The sequence below is a fragment of the Leucoraja erinacea genome, chromosome 23 (genome assembly GCF_028641065.1).
Source record: "Leucoraja erinacea ecotype New England chromosome 23, Leri_hhj_1, whole genome shotgun sequence".
Classification (NCBI taxonomy): domain Eukaryota; kingdom Metazoa; phylum Chordata; class Chondrichthyes; order Rajiformes; family Rajidae; genus Leucoraja; species Leucoraja erinaceus.
In genome coordinates, this window is record NC_073399.1 from 8636558 (window position 1) to 8660384 (window position 23827).

A 23827-nucleotide genomic window follows, 5' to 3' on the forward strand; every position below is an offset into this window, starting at 1 on the left:
TGTCTGCCTTCTGTAAGTTGTTCATTAAATCAATATTTTAAAACTGATATCCAACAATGGGTTGGTCCTGAAACACAATTCCTTCAATTTACCATTTAACATTTAATTTAAACTAATTAGTAAGGCAACTAAATTAAAACAACACTTCTAGGATGCATCTAAAGTCTTTCACTGATTCACTGTTTTTTGCCAGTATAGAGTTGAAAATGTTCTACAGTCAATCTTGGTATTCGTGTTTTGTTTACTACAATGTTCACTTTTCTGTCAACTTTACAGGATTCATTCCTAACTCCTGGATCTCTCCGTATCTATTACAAACCTATAGAATTACAACTACAGTTGGAGTTCTGCTTCCTCCTACCTGTCTCTTGTAAAGACTCTGTTTCTGTTATATCTGCTCTGGCAATTCGACAAGTGCATCTGAAACGTTTGCCTTACTGATCCATTGCTTCCTCTCTGCCAAAGTGGGCAGAGCCCCAAACTAAATTCCATCTACTCTCTGCTGTGCTCCTTCCCCCTCTGTCCCGGTGCTCTCCTTTCACCACAGCAATCTCCATATTCCACAGAGCACCCGTTGGTCATTTCTGTCACCTAAAGCAAAATGACACCAACAAAATCATATGCCCCTTTCCCTTCCCTTTGAGCATTTTGATGGAACTGTTCCCTTTGCAACTCTATGGTGCAGTGTTCTATCCACACCATTCACTGCATCCTGAGACCAGTGCAAAAACACAATATCTGTCCTTTCACATCTTGCCATCTTCCAGGTAGTGTTTTCAGGTGAAGCCACAATCCAGTGTACTGTAGTCAATTGTTCACAATGTGGCTTCTATGTTGGAGAAACTGAAAGCAGATTGGGTGACCACTTTGTAGACTGAACATAGGGTGACCCTGAACCTGTGCCATCCCTGTGATCCCCTGCCATCGTTACAAGAAGACCGAACTCAAGTTTGACGAGCAGTATCTCACCTCTCTGTGTACATTACAGCCTCCTGGAATTAATATTGAAATCTCCAACTTTCATTTAACTTATTTTCTATCCATGTCAGAGCTGGGCATTTTTGTTGTGTTATTCGACTATGCTATTGTGTAAGTAGATGAAATTCAGTTTTTTTTTGTTTATCCCCCTTTCCATTAGCTCAACCTGGTGTGCGATCTGTAACAGATCACAGTTCCTTGTGATCCATTAACAACTTTTTGACTGCCCACAGATGCAGTCTGAGCTGCAGGATTTACCAGCATCTTTTTGTTTCAGATTTCCAGCATCTGCAGGGTTTTTTTTTTTGAGTTTCTGATTCGTATCCCTGATTTTGAATGGGTTCCCGAACTTGACTACAGGGAGCAGATGTAATCTAAGGTGACAACACTCAAGAATTGTTCTGTAATCTTTAATAAGTAAATCAACCTAATGCTATTCGTACATGGTGTATATATTTCCTTGAACATCTTTTTTGATTGGAGTAGGTGATGGGAGTCTCTGTGAAAAGCTTCAACCAGAGCTTGGCACCTAATGTCAAGTGAAAGCAGAATCAGGATCACCAGATGGAATTGGCTTTGTGCCACATTGCGTGATCTATTTTCTTATTTAGTTCTCATCATCCTGGACCAGAGCACTCAATTGTTGCCCTCACTCAATGCTGCACCATTTAAGTGTCGGCTTATTGATCAATTGCACATCACTGGTTCTCATCAGGACAAAATGCAAGAAAATATAATTTCTAGGTAGGAAAAGCCTTTCAAAGCCAGTACTTTCACAGAAAATAATATGGGTCGCAGGCACAGTCAGTATTCATACCAACCGCTTTATGAGGATGAGGTTTCTTTAATCCATGTTAGAAATTGCATTAATTCTTCACAATGGTAATAATGAAATTTATAGATTCATACAGGGAAGAAAAAGAGCTATTCATTTAATCAAGGCTATTAACACACTGGTGTTCAAATTGTTCATTAAACTGTGTCCTCGCGATTATTGCTCATCCAATCTCTAGTTTATTCGCTGAAAATGTGTTAGCAATGATAGACACAAAAACCTGGAGGAACTCAGTGGGACAGGCAGTTTCTCTGGAGAGAAGGAACGGGTGACATTTCGGGACGAGACCCTTCTGTCTCGACCCGAAACTTCACCCATCCCTTCTCTCCAGAGATGCTGCCTGTCCTGCTGAGTTACTCCAGGTTTTTGTGTCTATCTTCGGTTTAAACCAGCATCTGCAGTTTCTTCCCACACGACAGTGTTAGCAATGGTCACTGTAATTTATGAAATGTCTATGACTATAAAATGTCTCTATTATATCACCTCTTATCCTCTGCTGTTCTCCCCATAACCGAAATATCATGACCCAGGTATCATCCTGGCACTCCTCCAAGATCTTTGCAAAGTTTGGAGACAGCTCCAGAATGGTCACATTATTCTTTCGAGGCCTTAACAAATGGTTTAGGAAAGTTTGTAACAGCTTTGTTACTTTTCGACATTATGCCTCTATTTGTGAAGACAAATGTACTGCTTAGTGTCAGGTCCCAGCATCCTTACGCTAAAATTATTCTTTTGGGTTTATTGCCTATATTGTTGATATTCCATGATGGACACTCTGAAATGATGTGTCAGTTTTTTAATTTAATTATCCTAATTATGATTCTTCCTAGGAAGTAGAATGACATTGAATTGTCCTAATGTATCAGTTGGTTAATTTGTATCTCTGTGGCTTTTTGCAACCTGTTCATTTGTTACTGTTTAGATTTTGTTTCTCATCCAAATTGAAATGACCATTATTTGCCTTTTTAATTCATAGCATTTCCATTCCAGTACTGAATAATGAGTAACTCAAACACACACAGCTATAGAATGATTAAATATTCAGATTCCAATTTTGACTCCCAACATAAGGAACATAACCATTCATTATTTTTACATAATTACAAATAAATTATATGAAACCATTAATTTGTATTCCTGTGCCTGAACAATAAAAGAAGTCTGAAGAAGGGCCTCGACCCAAAATGTCACCCATTCCTTCTCTCCAGAGATGCTGCCTGTCCCGCTGAATTACTCCAGCATTTTGTATCTACCTTCGATTTAAACCAGCATCTGCCATTCTTTCCTACAAATAAAATAATTAATTGGTTTCTAAACATCATTGAACAAAAGATGTAAATAGCAACACATCAAAGATAAGCTGTTGATTTGATTTTGTTTTTTTCCCTTCAACGCGGAAAGGGAAGAACTTAAACCATTTTACAGTCACAAAGTACTTACAGCACAAAAAGTTAATTTAGCTCAGCAGGTCCATGCCAGTGTTTATATTTCACATGGTTCTTCTCTCAATCCGTCATGGTATCTTTCATTTCTTTTCTCCCTATGCTTGTATGGCTTGGCACTGATGCCTGTTATTCTTTTTCCAGTTATTGCCTCTGGCCGCAAGTTCTACATTGTCACAAATCTCTGCTGAAAGAATTTCTCCTGAATTTCCGGTTAAATTTATTCGTGACCACCTTGTATAAAGAGCCATGGTTCTCTTCACCACCTTAGAAATCTCTCAGGCTGGTTTGGCAAACATCCGTAATCATGGTCTGTTAGATTGCCACCCAGTTTTTCCACTGAGAAAAGGGCCCCAATTGTTGAATATTTTTTGATATGTGAAAGCCTCCTCAGTTCTGATATCATTACATCTTTGATGCCTCTATATTCTTTATGATTATATCACCAAAATTGTTGACAGTACAATATGAATGTTCCATTTTAATGTTCGTGCCATTTCGGTGCTAATATGCAAAGCTATAAAGTAACAACTAACATTTGTCAGTGAAATTGGATCAATAAGGTGAACTGAGATTTGGCTGAAATAAATTAACGGAGAATGCAATGTAAGCAAAGTTGTTAAATTAGAAGGAAATAAAAATATTGCTGCCACAATATTTTATGGATTAGGAGAAACGGCCTGTGCAAAAATTGAAGTGATTAAAGGTATGACGGCTATGTATTAAAACGCCAACCTGTGTCTAAATACAGGTGACGTTACACATAATCTTTGTACACAGCACGCTTTAGCCTAACTGTTTGACCGGCTCATCGTTGAAGCACAAAATGTTGGCAGTGTAACAATGCAGAGTAACACGAGGTATTGTAACCGTTTCTGCTGAAAATGAGAAGCAGGGTCGGGATTGTGAAGAATTGACAGGTGATACTGTTTCTGAGTGTTCAATATGATATTAATAAAAAGTTAGAAATGTAAGGAAATCCCACAAAGCAGAGATTAAGATTAAAATTAAAATACAAAATTCTCTCTTACGAACCTTGCAAAATCAGGATCTTCAAATATTTGAGTGAAAATAGTTGGTGAATGGATCATATTAAGGGAGGATGAATGAGCAAAGGTGCAGAATTTAAGTGGGTGGAATGTGGAGGGAAAATATCTTTAAGGGACAGTGCGACTCATGCATGGAATTATTTTAAATGTAGGATTTTTATTTTGATATCGCTCACCACAGAAATTGTACTTAATGTTCAGATATAACGGCAACTAGTCTCTTGGTGGCTGTCTGGCTCTGCACTGCTGGAAGCAGTCCTTGAAATGGCTCTAAAACATCAAAATGGAACTTGGGTGGTAGAAGGAGAATTGTAATGAGTTCAGGGAGGAATTTATAAAACACCATTTGTCATGGGGACATCCACTTTCTTGGTAATTTTTACATGAAGCTCTGTCATGAAAGTAACATTTTTTTTTAACGTTTTAGACAATGGGTGCAGGCCATTTGGCCCTTCGAGCCAGCACCCACCGCCATTCAATGTGATCATGGCTGATCATCCCCAATCAGTACCCCGTTTCTGCCTTCTCCCCATATCCCGATTCTGCTATTTAGCTAGAGCCCTATCTAGCTCTCTCTTGAAAGCATCCAGATAACCTGCCTCCACCGCCCTCTGAGACAGAGAATGGCGCAGACTCACCTCTCTGTGAGAAAAAGTGTTTCCTCGTCTCCGTTCACCGTTTTCCTGTGTGTGGCAAAGTAAAGCATGGAATGAGAACGGGCTGGGATGTTTTGCTGAGTTTAGGATTTGTTCAGAATATTTTCAGTTGTCTTGGTAAAATTGGTTTGTTTGTTATATAAAGCTTGAAGATGCATTCATTTTAGGTTTTGCTGGGTGCATCAGGTTAAAGGATACAGAGATTTTACAAGGGTGTTGCCAGGGATAGAGCTATAGGGAAAGTAGGCTGGGTCTCTATTCCTTGGATTGGAGGAGGATGAGGGGGTGATCTTATTGAGGTGCATAAAATCATGAGAGGAATAGATCGGGTAGATGCACAGTCGTTTGCCCAGAGTAGGTGAATCGAGGACCAGAAGACATAAGTTTAAGGGGAGGAGGGAAAGTTTTAATAGGAATCTGAGGGGCAACTTCACACAAAGGGTGCAAGGAAACAAACTGCCAGAGGCAGAGACTATCCCAACATTTAAGAAACAGACAGGTACATGGATAGGGCAGGTTTGGAGGGATATGGATCGAACGCGGGCAGGTGGGACTAGTGCAGCTCGGAGATGTTGGGTAAGTAGGGCCGAAGGGCCAATTTCCACACTGTATCACTCTGACAAAATCAAAATAACAAAATAATCAGGTCAATGTGAGGGACCTATGCACCGCCTCAGTCGGGTATTAATCCGAACCCTCCTATAGCCTGAGTGTATACTCAGCCATTTGGAATGCAAGGATAAAAGCAGGAATTAACTGCTTTTAAGAGGTGGTTTATTTACACTTGCACAAATCTACTCTTCAATCAGCCAGGAAATATGTTCATTTTTGTTGCTAAACTGATCCATCACAACATAGTGATTGGATACCATGTGCGGTTACTGCTGGCAATGTACAAAGCACCATTTATTTTGGGGGTGGTGGTGGGAAGATTTTCGAAGTTTAGGTTTTGGACTTGATTAAAATCAAAACAATTTTGTCCTAGATCCACTGATCTAGTGCTTATTATAAAATGCTATCCAAAGTAATTCCCACATCCCATCCTTAATTATTTCCCTCCCAATAACAGTTCACGATTTCACTTTAAATAATTCTAGTTTTGCAGTTGTCGGTGCAGTGATTTGTTTGCAGATTATTTTGTTTTCCTCTACTGATTGGCAGTGTGCAAAATGTAATCAGATTTATTTTTAATTTTAGCAACTTGGGTGCTGCTCTTTATAAGGAAGTTAATCAAGGAGGGCAACAGCACAGCAATAAAACATGAAGATCAGTATCAATAAGCTGTCAAAACTATTTTCAAATGGTCACAGTGAAGGCGGCTGTGATCACAACTCTTCCCTCTAGCGAGACTTACTGTTTTCACGACAATTCCAGGATTGCAGCTGGTTTCTGAAGTATCACAAACAACTACTTTCATCACTGATGATGTGTGCAGGAGCATCAATTATTTTTATCAATCACATTGGGGCAAGATAGAAACATCGAAAATAGGTGCAGGAGGAGGCCATTTGGCCCATCGAGCCAGCACTGCCATTCATTGTGATCATGGCTGATCGTCCCCTATCAATAACCCTTGCCTGCCTTCTCCCCATATCCCTTGACTCCACTAGCCCCTAGAGCTCTATCTAACTCTCTTAAATCCAAGTGATTTAAGCCTCCACTGCCCTCTGTGGCAGGGAATTCCATAAATTCACAACTCTGAGTGAAAAAGTTTTTTCTCACCTCAGTCTTAAATGGCCTCCCCTTTATTCTAAGACTGTGGCCCCTGGTTCTGGACTCACCCAACATTGGGAACATTTTTCCTGCATCTAGCTTGTCCAGTCCTTTTGTAATTTTATGTTTCTATAAGATCCCCTCATCCTTCTAAACTCCAGTGAATACAAGCCTAGTCTTTTCAATCTTTCCTCATATGACAGTCCCGCCATCCCAGGGATCAATCTCGTGAACCTACGCTGCACTGCCTCAATCACAAGGATGTCCTTCCTCAAATTAGGAGACCAAAACTGTACACAATACTCCAGATGTGGTCTCACCAGAGCCCTATCTGTCTGACCAGATACTTCAACCGACGTCTGCTATCATCTTCCCTCCAACAAATGGGTGACAATATCTCTGCTCTTATTCAACAATAGCCGAACAGCTGTTGTCAGCCCAAATGTGAGGCAATGACCTGGCTCAGGCATACAACATGGACATAGACAAAACTTCAAATAAAGACAAGGAACTGCAGATGCTGGAATCGTGGGTGGAACACAAAGTGCTTGATTAGCATCTCTAAAAGACATGGATAGGTGATGTTTCAGGCCAGGTCTCTTCAGACTGAAGGAGGGGGGGGTCTGACAAGATAGGTCACCTACCTTACTTGCTTCACATAAGGCACCTGCCTCAATTACCTGTTACAGTAACATTTGATTAATGCTGCTTTTTGTGTCCTTCAATACAAACTCATGACAAATATTCTGATTAATATTTTATAATCTAATTGATTTGAAAATGTGGTTATGGTGTGGTTAGACAAAGTTGTACAAATCTGAGTGGATGATTAGATAATAGTGAGTTTTTCCAAACTGATGCACCTTGCAAAACAATGTCCTTGCTTGCCTCGATGCCGAGACCCTGCGTAAAAACAAACCCGGAAAGTGTACTACCTTGAGATCACTGTAAGTGTTTACTTAGAAATATGGGTAACAAAACAATTTAATAAATTAGTTTAATAAAACATGATCACATAGAAAAATTGTTAATGCAACTTTCAATAAGCTAGTCTAGTTATCCACTGTACAAGATAAATGTACAAAGTAATTTTGAGCTATGCAGTATTATTGTCAAATGGAGATATTATGTAAACATCCATGTATAGATAACACCAGGGTCGAACAGGTAAAAGCATGGCTGAAATCCAGCCAGTGCTTCAGGCTCCTACTAGAGCAAAAAGATTTGAGCACTAATTCAGCATAGATCTTGGGAGAATTTCAATATTTCTATTAAAACATCTCTGCCGCCAACATCGTACATAAAGTCTTCATGGAGAGTACAGCGGTAAACTTAGACGACCTGAAATTACCTGGTCCTATTTATATTTTAAGTTGAGGATTTGTTAAAAGAAAAGCAAGAATTTAAATCAGAGTCCACCATCTGACCCTGCTGTAGTTGAATGTACATCCGAGATATAGTTATTGTGCTTTCATTAGTTCAGCCCTTTAAGAAAATGCACAAGCACTCAGCCCACTGTGTGGCAAATGTTTACAGTGATGGAGTCTTGCTGTACTGAAATGACGCCATCTGTAGTTGACTCTGAAGTCGCTCGGCCTCCAGTTCTCTGAAGTACACGTTGTCATCATCCCGGGTAATCATGTCCTGCAGTTCACGGATTTCTTTCTCCATCTTGGCACGCAGTTCATTCTTCAACTTTTGGAGTGCCTGCAAGGAAGCAACAATTGACAACACAGACCACAAATGTTAGCAATGTTCACCTGCAACATCTTGTTTCTGTGGTTAGAATATTAGTGATTCAAATCTCAAATCTGTGAATGTTTCAATAATGCTTTAATCAGAGAATGAAATTAAATATCAATAACTATTCACACTATTAAGATATGCCAACTAAAAGTAGGTCTATTACAGCAAGCAAAACAAAGTACTGGAGTAGCTCAGCAGCTGTGGAGGGAATGGGCAGGTGACATTTCGCACTAAAACGGTCCAAACTTGAAACATTGCCTGTCCATTCCCTCTGCAGATGTTGCCAGACCTCTGGCATTCTTCCAGCAGTCGTTTTGCTCAAGATTCCATCACCTGCAGTTCCTTGTGTCTATTTATTGTGACGACTCCTTGCAGTGAAATATTGTACTAAAGGCCAAGTTTACAATTTACAGATGCTAACTATTCTTTTCACATTTATAGTTAAATTTCACAAATCTTTGAAAGCTTTCACACTAAAGCTTAAGCGATTTAATAGGAATCAGAGGGGTAACTTTTTCACACAAAGATTGGTGGCTGCATGGAACAAGCTGCCAGAGGAAGTAGTTGAGACAGGTACTATTGCAAAATTTAAGAAATATTTTGACGGGGACATGGATAGGACAAGTTGAGGGATATGGATCAAACGCAGGTAGGTGGGACTAGTGTAGCTAGGACGTGTGGGCAAGTTGAGCCGAAGGGCATGTTTCCACACTGGTTTAATAGCTTGCATTGACTGTCCCCCTTCAACTACTCTCCTGAGAACTGCAAAAATATTAATGATTCAATTATACTTAGCATTTCACTGCAAGTGACAGTTTTGCATACAACCTGGTAAAATTGACCCAGTTAATTAAACAGGATTTCCTTTTCTTAACTCAATCGTGGTCTGAATGTTTTGATCACATCCTTTTTAATATTCCATTGTTTACTAATGACTCAGATCGCCCCCTCCTTTCTCAAACAGTGACATGATTTTTTGCTATCCTCTCTGCAGAGGACTGATGGAATTGTTTTGCTGAAAGCCAACAAAAGACAGATATCCAAATCCTGTGCCATGAAATGACAGTACCTTATTTTGTGCCGTCTCTTGCATGTGAACTTTCTGCTGCTCTTGTGCCAGAGTCTCCGCCAACATTAAAAACTAGATTGAAAAATAGATCTCCGTTAAATAAGTGAATTTTCAAATTGTGATGTTAATTGCAATGCAATACAATGATTTTTATCACATAAAACTTAATTCTGCTTTTGTTAAGATATGCTGTTATACCGACTTCATGACTAAGGTTTCATATGATACTCAAAATCTACCTGCAATTAGTGACAAAAACTAGACAGGACCTAGGGCTGTAACAGACTACACAAAGTACTTGGTTGGGTATGAAGGACTTTGGGAAGTTCAAAGGCTCAATGTAAATTAAAGTTATTCTTGATGGTCAACTTTTACACATAGCAGTTTCAGATTACAATGGTTGCCAAATACCTGATCTCGATAATAATTCTCCATTGACTGTAACTCTTCCTTTTGCCGTATCTTGTGTTCTTGCCGTTTCTCTTTAGCGTAAGCCTTCAATTCACGCAATCTCTGCTTCTGAATGTCCAAACCACCCTCAAACAAGTTTTTGAAAATCTTTAGCATTGGGTAAATAATGTACATGTTAGAGTAGTCACGACAGTAAACAAGCGTGCAGTATCTATACTAGAAATAATGATTGCCGAGGTGTTATGACAATAGTTCTCACTGGTGTTACAACTGTACTGTTGGAGGCTAGTCTCAAAACCATTTGAGATAATCATATCTATAGCTGATTAATTCACTCATATTCCTTAAGACAATTTCTCACGAACACATCTGTGGCAGTAACTGAAGTAAGCACATGCTGTCAAAGAATTAATCAATTCTGCACAGACAGTACCAAAGGCCTGGATTGAACCTGGGTTACTGAGCGAATAAGTTCAAATCAATTGTGAATAACTGTGATCCCAACACCACACCACTTGCTACATCACCCTAACAAGAAAATAACCCCTTATGCTTACTCTTAGAAGTCACTCTATTCACTAATACATTACAATCTACAGCAATTTTTTTTTTAAATACAATAATTCCAGATGTACATCCCAACAGATGCACTCTGGAAATTTAATGATAGTACATTTTGTCCCTCTTCTGTTTCACCCACAACACTTTAGTTCTTCAAAAAAAACTTCAATAAATTGGTCAAATGATCTCCCGTTGACAAAACCATGTTGACTCTTTGCCTGAGCAGCTCTGAAAAATTCTCCCGTGTGTGGAGAGGAATAAAAGGAGCCAGTGTCAGTGACCTCTCCCACTCCACCGGACCCAGCATTTCCACACGCAGGTCAGTGTTTGCATGTCCTAACCAGACTCCCCAGACATACACACTCACTACTGTCATGGGACAGGGAAACGATTCAAGGATGTGGTCAAACTCCTTTTCAAAACAAAACGCAACATCCCCATTCAGGAAATATAGTCCATTCATTGAGAAGCTCAGCCTATCCAGCAGACAGTGTTCCACCTCACAAATACGCACTGGCCCGGAATGTGGAAGGTTCTACAGCTTGCATTTCAGCCTCTCATCCCAGAGCTCACAAGGACTGGAATGGAAGCTAATAGGCCCATATTAAATAAATGTCTAAAAAAAATGATAACCTTGCTTGGTACCCCACCAAACAGCTTCAATAATAGTGTCTAACATCGTCCTGCAGTCTATAGCTTTCACCATCACCATTGCTAATTTGTAAGTTGTAATCCTGATCATGGCTCCAACATTATGGGGAGAAGGCAGGAACGGGATACTGATGGGGGATGATCAACCATGATCACATTGAATGGCGGTGCTGGCTCGAAGGGTCGAATGGCCTACTCCTGCACCTATTGTCTATTAACTCATTGTCACTGGCCAATTTTACCATCGCGTCATGGATCCAGATATTATCAAACATCTAGCCCAGCATCAAATGTACAAGTCCCATCAATCCTGATTGATGATTCCTCAATATTTAAACGTTACATGCTATAGGAAGGAACTGCAGATGCCGATTTAAACCAAAGATACACATAAAGTGCTGGAGTAACTCAGCGGGACAGATAGGATCTCTGGAGAGAAGGAACGGGTGACATTTCGGGTCTGAAGAAGGGTGTCGATCTGAAACGTCATCCATTCCTTCTCTCTAGAGATGCTGCCTGTCCTGCTGAGTTACTCCAGCTATTTGTACCTAGAAATTCATACTGACTGACATGGATTTTTACACATTTTTTTGTTCAAGTATAGGTACTGGCTATGAATGTTCCCAGCATTGATGTTGGGGAACCAAGGTGCAAATACTCAGTTTAACAATCCTTTTACAGGATAGCTGTAACAAGAAAGAATCACAAAAGGACAGTCAGTAGTGATTGCTACTTTTCTTCCTTCTCATAAGTCTGGATTACATTTCACTTAGGCCCTGCACTGTGTCATGCTGCTCGGAATAGCCGAAATACCTCAAACCACTGCAAGCAGATCAAATATATACAGGGAAATTTTAGATTTTTTTTAAAGTAATAATGAGTCAAGTTCAGCTCTGCATGAAATTTATAGTCGGAGTGAGAAGCTGTGGAAATGGAACTTTCAAAGGGTAGTTTGAAAGCCCCCATCACAATTTAAGCAACTAGCATTCATGCAGAAGGATGTCAGAATACTAGCAGGTTTAGGTGGGGATGTCAGGTATCAACCATGTACGGAAGGATCCACATTTTAAGTGACCTCTGAAACATCACTGAGGCTTAACAGCAGAGGGCGCAAAAGATGGTTAGAAAATTCCCCAACTTCTGTAGAGGGTTAGCAAATATTACAGAAAAGGCATAAGATCATTTGCGCTAAGTGGATTTGTTGAAATTGTTGTTGCAATGGACTGGCACGATTAAAGCACCTGCACAAACCTAGACCAAGGAGATCAACTTTGTTGACGGCCATCATCGAAGTCTGCTTTCCATTGATACACAAAGTTACTGCAAAATAATCTGCTTCACTCCAGTTAAGCAGTTGTTACCCAAATGAAAGGTTAATGAGTGAACGATGCAGGTGCCCTTTGGTATGGGTACAAGTGCAGCACAAATGCCCACATCTCACCCTTTCTTCACGAGTCCTCGCCCTCATCATCTTGGCACGGAGTTGAACATGGTAGTCATTGTAGTACTTCTTGGCACGAGCAACTTGCTGTCTTTGCTCCTTCATCTTATTCTGGGCCAACTTCTGCTGCCGGATGCGTCCCTTAAACTCTTTCTGAAAGCGAAGCAGAAAAGTAGTTGGTACGGGACGAATATCTTGTAATGGTCGTCAACAGCATATGACCAGTGACAATGGAGGAGACATTAATGGAGAAGCTGCTAAACACACAGAAAATGAGTTGAGTTAGTACTGTAGTCTTTAGCGCCCGTCACATCTTCAAATGTCCCAAAGCCTTTGAAAGGTCGAGCTTCTCTGTTGCTGGGAATGGGATAATCAATATGCATGTGGCAAGGTGCCACAACATGTTTTAGTGACAAATGACTGGTTTTAAGTCACACTATTTCAGGAAATCTTAATGCCAGGAAAATGATGCCACGGGATGTTTGAATATCTATCCGAGAGGACAGAGGGATGACACACCGCTGCAAACTCACATTCAACAGACGATGGAAGTCAAGGGAAATTAGCTTGTGCCAGGATGTTCTATTAAACTATGTAACAATTCTGTCAGTATTTTTAATTTGCAGTAACAAATATTTATGGCTATTAAAAATAGCTTTATTTTTGAAATTCCTATGGGGATAAGACCATTGTTATTGAGAGTCTGAAAGCCTCACCTCGAATCCTCTTTTCCCCATTGACACAATTGTTTTTATAACCCGGTGTTCTATGATGTGACAACAAGTGCCTTCATGGCGGATCTACTTGTACTATATTGGTTAATCAAAAATTATTAGATGGTACATTTCTGGTTTGTTCGAGGTGCTATGTAATTAAAATGGATCTGTGAGCCTCACCAGCCTGTGGTTGTGATCCTGTTCCTTTTTAATGATGTCCATCAGCAGGTCATGCTTCCTCTGGGCATCTTCAATCTAACAAAGTGGAAGCAGGAGGTGTTAGAAAGGGTCACTTAGTCTGGAAACTCAAACATGATATTTGAAAACACCACATTGAAGACTGTCCTGCAAGGACTGTGTATACGAGGTAGGCAATGCAACTCACAGCGGACTGCAGCTTGGCTTGGTTCCGGTCTTGTTCAGAGCTGGACTTGGTCAGCTGTTCCACCTGCTTGAACTGCTGCTTCCACATTTTGTTCATTGTGTGCGGAGACACGGACAGATAGGGGAACTCTTCCAGTAGTAAAGGAAGGAGGTCGTTATCGTGGATCTTCACTGCAACAGACAAAACATTTAGATGGCATTTTGTAGAGATCAAACTTAAATTGCTCTAAGGAATTTTTGTTGTTAAATTTGTGATAGTTCTTGTGTATATTAGATATGGACAGCACACCTTAAAGACAGACAGAGCAGCAGATGAACATTTGTTCATCCAAAGAAAGCCACCAGGTGTCAGCAAACAGAGTGATTTATGATAGTCCCCCACCAGAGGGCAGTGAGAAGCACATGATTCAAACACCACTGCAAAATCAGGCCAAGCCAGGCTGCATCTCTGGAGAGAAAGAATGGGTGATGTTTCAGACCCAAGGGTCTCGAACCGAAACGTCACCGATTCCTCCTCTCCAGAGATGGTGCCAGTCCCGCTGAGTTACTCCAGAATTTTGCGTCTATCTTGAGATTAGTGTGTAGTGGCATCATGTTCGGCACAGACCAGACACTATGGGCTGAGCAGCCTGTGTCTAGACAGTTCTGTTCAATGAATACACAGAAACAAAGACCCAAACACCCTCAATCTCTCATTCACATAGACAGTGAATGGTAGAGAGCTGGAGACCAAGGACACTCAAAAGGCATGTCAACCATCAACGTATGGTAGACCAATGACCTTTTCTAAAGGACCTGCTATAATACGAGCTAACACAATGCTCAAGACATCGTGCACCTTCAAGTGGGCCGTACAATCGCAGGGCGAGAGGGCTTTTGGAGTGTTGAGGAAGAGGAATATGCACATTGTAGGTCTGATCTGCAGAAAGTGTAAAAGGATTGGAGCACTGGGTTGTCCCAAGATTCAGCCATTTAGCTGGTGCGGTGGGGGTGGAGAATCACAACCCGATTGTGGAAGAACACAAGGAAGAGGCATTCCGTGGACCACTCATCAGGAGCAAGGATTTGCCACTGATGGATTCCATGAGCTTGGAGTGTCCCAAAGCTGTCCCTGTGCCCTGAAGACCTGTTTTTTGAGGAGCTGCCCACACCATCTGCTTGCCACAGGTCTAGGATGGGAGCTCGTGTTGGGTGGCACGGCTGTCAATGCTTGCGTCAGGGCACTTGAATTGCAGAAGGAAGAGCCCAGACTTCATAGGACATCCCAACCATCCCGAGTGCTTTTAAATAGCTAGTCAGCTATTTACACAAACATGGTGCTGCATGACAGAACTTTAAGCTAGTGTGATTTTTCTCGATTCCCACCTCAATACCACGAGGGAAAAAAGTCACCAGCTGTGCTCTGGCTGAAAACAACAGGCCGAAGCAGCCACACCAAATGTTTTTCCAATTAGAACTATTCGGAGAATAGAAATTAGAGTGCCATGGAGAATGAAGAGACAATGATGAATTAGAATCATTAAATGAGAGCACAGGCTGCAACTGAACATTTCTGAGGACGAGCCACTGCAAAGTTCACATGAGGCAGCATCAATTCAACCAGCTGAATGGCTTGCTTCTCTGCTGCCAATGTGCCTTTGAGTTTCAGCTCACATTTTGGTTTAATGCACCCAGGTTTGATTCTGAACATGCCTACAATTTTCCCCATCAGATTTCAATGACAACATTTGTGTTTCTGATGTTGGGTTGGGAGAGAGCGAGGCAAGTATTGGTTTCAGGCAGAGAGTAGGAAAAAGAAAAAAGCAAGTTTAAAGAAAGTATTGGTCATTGACAGAGTTAATCCAGATAGCTTCTTATCAATTCTCTTGTTAACAAATAAAAATGACCACAAAATCTGCAGGGCTGAAGCAATGTTAAGTGGTCACCGAATCAGAGAATGTGGGGATGGGAGCAAGCATTGCATGAGATGGAGTTAACATTGAGGCTGGTGAGGAGGTGACTGTTGCGCAAATTGATTCTTTGTCAAGGAAGTTTGGAAAAGTTAATTCCTTTGTTACCTGTAGACAAAGGTTCAACAGCTGTGTGGTGGCATTTATGCTTTTCCAAATGTAATTAGCCAATTTTAGCAGATGTGTGTCGTCACCAAATTTCATCTGATACTTTCACTGTAGTTTTAATGGGGTGGAGAGCAAGGTTAAATAAAATCAGTATTTGACTATTGACAATTTAGTAGCCAGTTGTAGAAATTACACTAGACATACTGGTTTAAAAAACACAATGAGCCTGGGCAGAACTGTTGGCATTTCCCAGCATAAAAGGACAATGTAAAAGCAGGAGTCTTAACCCTCCTGACTGTTGCATGCCCCCTGGATTCCCCGTGAGGTCCAGCAGCAGTATCGGAACATGCTGAGACACCACACAATTGACACAGGAGACACTGTCCACCAGTCGAGTACCAGATTTCCCCTGACAAGAGGCAGGACTTCATACACTTGAATGGAGAGCGGGTGGCGAGGAAGAACAAGCAACATCTCACTACGTCACTCTATGGCCAACAAGCATCCTGCTGTCAGCAGCAGAACCACTAGATCGAAAGCTAGAATGGGGAATGCGGCCATTTAATGAACTATTTCCCCATTCAGTGGCAAAGCCTGATCAAATAGGAAGCCAGTTATCCAATTCACCTCTCCCGTGTTCCAAGTCTCGGAGAAGCCCCAATGTTTGTAGCTCAACCTATCTAGATCTCCTTTGTCCCATCTCGGGTCCCACTTGCCAGTCCTCACCTTCCATCCCACAATTCTCCCTCTGATCATCAGCAGCCGTGTCTAGTGCCGCTCCTTCTGGGATTCGGATCCAGATTCAATCTGGATTGGCCATTGAATGGGAACAAGGGCTTGATTCGGTTCCAGCATCCTTCCCACCTGTGTCATCATTGTCCAAGTTCAAAACCTGGCCTCATCTTTGATCATTTCCCCAAGGCACCGGCCTAGTGTCTGCTCATCTGTCCTCCCTTACTTTCACCAACAGCTGGGTAGGCTGTTTTATGCCAAAGAAACTTGTTGATGGCTGTTCTACCCAGACCAGCTTTTCTCTGAACTCAATGAAACTGAGATTAAAACAACAGTGGCACATACCAGGGTAAAGTTCAATGGTGGGGAGAGTGGGTGGGTGGGGGAGGGCTGCTTGATCCGGTGTACTTTGGCTCCACTGCAATGCTGTACAATTATCTTTGGTGGTTCCACAAGTTAACACGTTTCTCTCAAAAATCACAACTTTCCATTCAGCAAAACTCAAGCGATTTCTTTGAATTCTTACTCTGCATTGCTTTCTTTGGCCTTGCCACTCCTGTTGGCGTCCACTGGCCCGGCTTTGGCTTTCGTGGTGTGGTTTTTGCAGAATAAACTTTTGCTGGCTGCGGAGTTCTTGGAGTCTCTTTGAAGATGTTTTCTTTATACTCTTGCTCCTTCATAACAGATGTAGAACAGATGTCAAGCACCCGACAGGAATAGTCTGCTTGTTTTATTTACCCATTGGAACATGGCATGAGTTAGCATATTTTGAACAGGAATTAAAAAAAACAACTCGATTGCTAGTCAAAAGCATGGAGTCATTCATTTCTACAAAACAAGATAATCTTCAGCTAAATGGTTATAACTCTGGTTTATTGCCCAAACAGAACATGTGAATTTAGAAAATCAATTGAACTCATTTGATGACTTACTGTTTTCTTCACTTTTGTTACTTCTTTTCCAATTTTAGCTTTCTCTTTTTTCTTGTAATGTTCCAGTTCGTCTTTGTAACACTCACTCACTGCCTAAAGCGTAAAGAAAATGTCTCTGAAGATTTGTGGGGAAAGTCACTTAAAGAACAATTCACTACACAGCCAAATTGCTAATCACGGTTAATATTGGCAACCTCCCTGAAGGGAAATTCATTTCTTGGCGGAATGGGAAGTATACAGCTCATTAAAGTGTCCTTAAACAGAAACATCCTCAAATGGAATGGGAGATTTCACCACGTTTGTTCAATTATGTTCTAAAAAGCACACTGAATGAAGCAAGTAATTTCATTAGAGATAAGATTGTGTTATATACATTAGTGGGCTATTGGCTATAACTATAACGAAAAAGGATGCTTCAAGGCCGTGATCCAAGTAACTTGAGGAACGCATCGATGACTTGGGTTTTATGCTGCTGATCCGCAAACTGCTGCCCCAAATCCGGGTAATTGTTTGCCAAGTTGCTGGTTTATACGCGATTGGATAATTAGATTTAGAGGAAGGTCACCAAATGAGAAAGCACCATCAAGAATAAACTATCATCCAATCCATATTTCATGTACCTAGGCCTTTATCAAATCAAAACACGCAGAATTAAAAACTCAACAACAAAAGTAAAAGCCCAAGGGCACTGAATATGCACCATGAGTGGTTCAATGCACTGGGCACCAAACACTAGAAGAGTGTGTCCTACCAGGACAGTGTATGATCATTGCTCCAAACAGACATTCCCCCGGGTTACACAGACGAGTGCAACAGCAGGCCTTCCTCTGCTGGCACAGTTAATCTGGCCCCTCCACATCCCCGACTTCCTCTGCAACACTGATGGCATTGTGTCACAGCTGGTGGAGCCAGGGTCTCGGGTGCTGTCTGTGTGGAGTTTGAACGTTCTCCCCATGACCGTGTGTGTTTCCTCGGCTCCGGGTGCTTCAATTTCCTCCCCCATCCCAATGGCATGCAGGGTTGTATGTTAATTGACTGCTATAAAATAGCTGTCAGTGTGTAGGGAGTGCTTTAGAAAGTGGGATAACATGGAACTAATGTGAACGGGTGATCGATGGTCAGTGTGGGCATAGCGTGCTGCATCTCTGTCCTAAACATAAACAAACAGTGCAGGGAATAGAGACAGACAAGGTTGCATTTATTATGCAATATTTGATGTTCCAAACTGCCTCATTCTAATTCAATTTTTAAAAAGTATTCTTTGCACCATCCACAACAAGAGGTTAGAGATTTGGCATCAGCCCTATTCAAAACCATTGCAAAGTAACTAAATCTCAAATGTACATTTTTCCTTAATATTGCAAGTTTTGTGATCTGCACTAGATGCAATAGGCTATCTGACATGGTTCTATCAGCCCACCTTATCAAGGTTACGCTGGCTGAAGGCACAACAGAAAATAACATTGAGGAAGTTGCAGTCAGATGATTCACTGTTTCCACGGCAACATACTCTTGCTTTCCCTGCCCACGAATGTCCCAAGCACAAGCTTTGACATTGAATATTCTTCAGCTGCCTGTTGTGAACGACCCAAACATACAATATTTACAGTCCAATGGACTCAACTGGAATCTGTATCCCTCTCAGCTTTTAATACATTATTCATTTCACCCAGAAGACCTGAGAACAGAAAGAAAACCCAAAATTGGAATTTAAACGCTGTTGCCTAACTTTTAAGGCTTCAAGAAAACCCTCCAAAAATGGTATAAATGGCATAAAGCAGGAAACAAATGTAGAAGTGTTCTCTTGACAGAACCCCAATTAAAAAGATAAATTCTAACTCTGGACTTTCTAACACCAAGGCGTTTTGCATATTAGTTTTTAAAGACAATAGGTGCAGGAGTAGGCCTTTCGGCCCTTCGAGCCAGCACCGCCATTCAATGTGATCATGGCTAATCATCCCCAATCAGTACCCCGTTCCTGCTTTCTCCCCATATCCCCGACTCCGCTATTTTTAAGAGCCCTATCTAGCTCTCTCTTGAAAGCATCCAAAGAACCCGCCTCCACCGCCCTCTGAGGCAGAGAATTCCACAGACTCACCACTCTCTGTGAGACAGTGTTTCCTCGTCTCCATTCTAAATGGCTTACTCCTCATTCTTAAACTGTGGCCCCTGGTTCTGGACTCCCCCAACATCGGGAACATGTTTCCTGCCACTAGCGTGTCCAAGCCCTTAACAATCTTATACGTTTCAACGAGATTCCCTCTCATCCTTCTAAACTCCGAGTGTACAAGCCCAGCTGCTCCATTCTCTCAGCATATGACTGTCCCGCCATCCCGGGACTTACCTGGAGTAAGTCACTACACTGTGGAACCGAATGACGTGTTCAATATGCCCAATGACAATATGTATGTTTAGAGTATTAACAATAATCTGGAATCCGCGTCAGTTTTGACAGCTGGTCTTCAGGTTCCTTTTTGCCTCACCAGGGTTCCAGTTCCCATGCTTCCTTCCAATTAGCCGGGACCCCAATTCCCATACTCCCTTTAAATTCACTGGGTAATTAGAATACCACTTGTTTAAGAAGGAACTGCAGATGCTGGAAAAATCAAAGGTAGATAAAAAAGCTGGAGAAACTCAGCAGGTGAGGCAGCATCTATGGAGTAAAGGAATAGGTGACGTTTCCGGTCGAGACCCTTAGTCAGACGGTTCATACTACTTAATTTTTTTTAATTTTTTTTTTATAAACACAAATTGAAAATACTGGTATATTAATAGATTACAAAAAACAGTTTGGAAAATAACTGGAGTAACTCAGGTCAGGTAGCATCTCAGAAGAAAACGGATCATAAGAGATACGAGTAGAATTAGGCCATTTGGCCCATCAAGACTCCTCCATTCAATCATGGCTCTATCTCCCTCCTAACCCCATTCCCCTGCCTTCTCCCCATAACCTCCGACACCTGAACTAATCAAGAATCTATCTTTCTCTGCCTTAAATCTATCTCTGCCAAAGATTTCCACAGATTCATCACCCACTGACTAAATAAATTCCTCCTCATCTCCTTCCTAAAATAACATCCTTTAATTCTGAGGCTGTGACCACTTGTCCTAGACTCTCCCTCTAGTGGAAACATCCTCTCCATATCCACTCTATCCAAACCTTTCACTATTCTATATATTTGAATGAGGTCCCTCCTCATTCTTCTGAACTCCAGCGAGTACAGGCCCAGTGCTATCAAACGCTCATCATAAACTATTCATTCCTGGAATCATTCTCGTCAATGATAGGTAACATTTCAGACTGGGAAGAGTCCTGACCCAAATGTCACCCATCCATGTTCACCAGAGATGCTGCCTCACCCGTTGAGTCACTCCAGCACCTTGTCTTGATTTGTAAACCAGCACCTGCAGTCCCTTCTGTCTCCAGTTGGAACATTTGCCAGTCCAGCATCAAAGCATGCTGGATTATTGCAGCTTTACTATGGTCAAAGGTAAAGAAACAATGCAAATGTAAATTGTTCAAATTCTATTGCATGCATGTGAAATACAATTTACAACATGACTAGCTCTGCAGCATTTGTGTAATACAACACAATATTTTTTCAAAGCTATGTCTTATGAAAGTAACACGTTGTGTAATGTGGTTTGTTTTTGGGGTGCCACAAGCTGTGCTTGAAGCATTTGCCAGATTTTGGGGCTATTGCCAACTTGCCTTGGCTTTCACCCTTTGTAGGTCCATTTCCTGCTGTAGATCTCTGCGAATTTTCCGCATTTCGCCCTTTGAATCTTTGTTGAGAGCATCTTCAAATTCAGCTCGTGGAGTTTGTCGAGGTGGAGAAGGAGAAAGAGAGCGAGCTCTGGCTCGGCCAGTCTTCCTGAGCAGTGGCGTTGCTTTATATTTGGGGAAAACACAAAAAGATTAATTACATCGATTTAATATTTTCAGACACGAGTGAGTAGTTTGAATGATTATTATGTTATTAATTGCTTTCATTTAGAAATTGCTAGGCTCCAAACATTGATAATTTACAACCGATACCAACACTTAAAGATCTATGCTGAAAATAGAGAATCATTTCTACTGGCCTGAAAATCCACTCATCTATTTGCATTTCCTAAATTGCTGGTTTTAAATGACTTAATTGCTAATGGAAGTTTATTTTGGTCCAGACAGCTGCGTTTACCCTCCAGTTCCAAATATTTATAAATGAGACAGAATTAATTAGACTTTATCCTTTTTGCTGAATAATTGCAACTAGAATAGAAGTTTACGCAATGGACATACATCTCATCTTGTGAAGAGAAGGAGATCGAGACCAGGCCCAAGACATCACCCTGAATGAAGGTGGATAACTCCAACCACTTTCATTGGTGCCCATAATGGCTCTGACCATTTCCCCTCCAGGTCTATTGCTTTCAGTATTACCAGAGCTCCTCGATGCCTCACTTGGACAGGTGGTGCCTTGATGTCTGCAACACAAGAGCTGCAATGTCTCGAGGGAAAGACACCACAGCTCTTGAGTTCCAGAGGTGAAGGGGCTGATAGCTGTTGACATCAAGGCACCACTGGTCTAAGTGAGGCATCGAGGAGCTCTGGAGTGAGCCTGGTCCTGACAAAATGTAGAAATAAAGAACTACAGATGCTGGTTTATATCAAAGATAGACAAAGTGCTGGAGTAACTCAGCAGGCTAGGCAGCATCTCTGGAGAACATGGATAGGTGATGTTTTGGGTTGGGACCAGGTCTCGATCCGAAACATCATCCATCCTTTTTCGCCAGAGATGTTGCCTGACCCGTTGAGTTACTCCAGCATTTGTGTCTATCTTCGGCCCTGACAAAACCCAACTTGATACCAGTGTAGGAAAGGACTGCAGATACTAGTTTAAATCGAAGGTAGACACAAACTGCTGGAGTAACTCAGCAGGGCAGGCAGCATCTCTGGAGAGAAGGAATAGATGACGTTTCGGGTCGAGACCCATCTTCAGATTGATATCAGTGAGCAGGTTACTGTTAAGTGCCACTTGATAGCACCTTCCCTTGTGCTGCCAATAGAGAGGAATGACTGGGCAATAATCAGCTGGAATGGATTTGGACTCATGCAGCACAGAAACAGCACCTATGTACTAACTTAAATGCTTCATCTAAGCTAGTCCAATTTGCCCATTCTGAATGCACATCACTCCAAATCCTCCCTATCCTATCTGCAAACTTATTAATCACGCCTTATTCTCATCTGAATCATCACAGGCAGGTGACGAACAGCAATACGCCCAGCACTGATCCCAGTGGCACACCACTAGCCTCAGTAGCCACATTTTATTCCACTTGCCTAGAATGGACCTTTATCTCTTTTTTCCTGACCAGAGCCTCAATTTCGTCTGTCACCCAGAGTTCTCCCATCTGCCTTATTCTTCACTCATATGTCATTCCTTGTGAACAGAACACCCAACGTTGTCAGGTAAATGATGGTGCTAATGTACCGAATGAGTTTGGTGGGTGTACGCCTAGCTCTAGGATGCATGTCTTCAGTTGGGATGTCAGCTGGATGTCAGAGGTCAATCATCTCAGCACAGCTCAACCTAGAGTTTGCAGGGTGACGCCTGTATGGCCGTGAGTAGTCGCTCAGAGTCGTACCTTTTCTGGCCACTGCTGGGTTTTCAACATTTTCAGCGACCTGCCGCGACTATGGCGGATGCCGGCAAGTTGCCCAAAAAAATTGTGTAAGCGGAACAGGCCCGGCCCAACCATCTTTGGCTGTTTCCTCAATTATTTTCTTCCCATCATAAAAGGGCAGGAGATGGGGCTGTCTGTTGATAATGTGCAGGTATGGCCTGACAAGTGACAAAACCTATATCCCTTCAGTTTCTTGTTCGGCTTCTTTTGGTGCCAGGCTAGGTCTACCCACATCAAGAGAGTCTAACCGCCACTTTATAACATGCAATGGGATTCCCAATGCAGAGTCTTTCATCCACACTTTTAGGATCACCACAGACTAGAATCTTAACTCAGCCACACAAATACCAAAGCTGCAAAAAAATAGGTCAGATGCTGTTTTTGCAGTAGATCTCAAATCCCCAATGGCCTGCCATCATCTACACTGTAAGGTAAGGAATGATGAATGCAGCTCAAAGTGCTGAATTTTTCCAGGAGACATCCTGATCGGCTGCACTATATCAACAACCTTAAACACGATATTTGGAGTATTGCGTGCAATTCTGGTCGCCCCGCTAGACGATGGATGTGGACACTCAAGAGATTGCAGAGGAGGTTTACTAGAATGATGCCTGGATTAGGGGTCATAAATTAGAGGGGTTAGACATAACTTGGCTTGTTTTTCTTTTTATGGAACATCAGAGGTTGAGGGAGTCCTGATAGAAGTACATAAAATTATGCGAGGCATTGATAAGGTGAATAGTCCATTTTTTTGCCACAGGATGGAAATATCAAATACTGC

At 41.6% G+C, this 23827-nt stretch overlaps 1 protein-coding gene across 1 annotated transcript in view; it reads right to left on the reverse strand.

Annotated features, from left to right (window-relative positions):
- Positions 1–7639: 7639 nt before the first annotated feature.
- The window catches only part of LOC129708173 (centrosomal protein of 95 kDa-like), a 49251-nt gene continuing 33063 nt past the window's right edge, over positions 7640–23827 (reverse strand). The window contains exons 14-22 of the mRNA XM_055653782.1: positions 21082–21264; positions 17374–17462; positions 16968–17115; positions 13654–13823; positions 13449–13523; positions 12553–12705; positions 9900–10046; positions 9489–9560; positions 7640–8380 (exon numbers count right to left, since the gene is read on the reverse strand). Coding sequence (XP_055509757.1) covers positions 8204–8380; positions 9489–9560; positions 9900–10046; positions 12553–12705; positions 13449–13523; positions 13654–13823; positions 16968–17115; positions 17374–17462; positions 21082–21264 — 1214 coding nt within the window. The 3' untranslated portion in view covers positions 7640–8203. The remainder of the gene's footprint in view (positions 8381–9488; positions 9561–9899; positions 10047–12552; positions 12706–13448; positions 13524–13653; positions 13824–16967; positions 17116–17373; positions 17463–21081; positions 21265–23827) is intronic.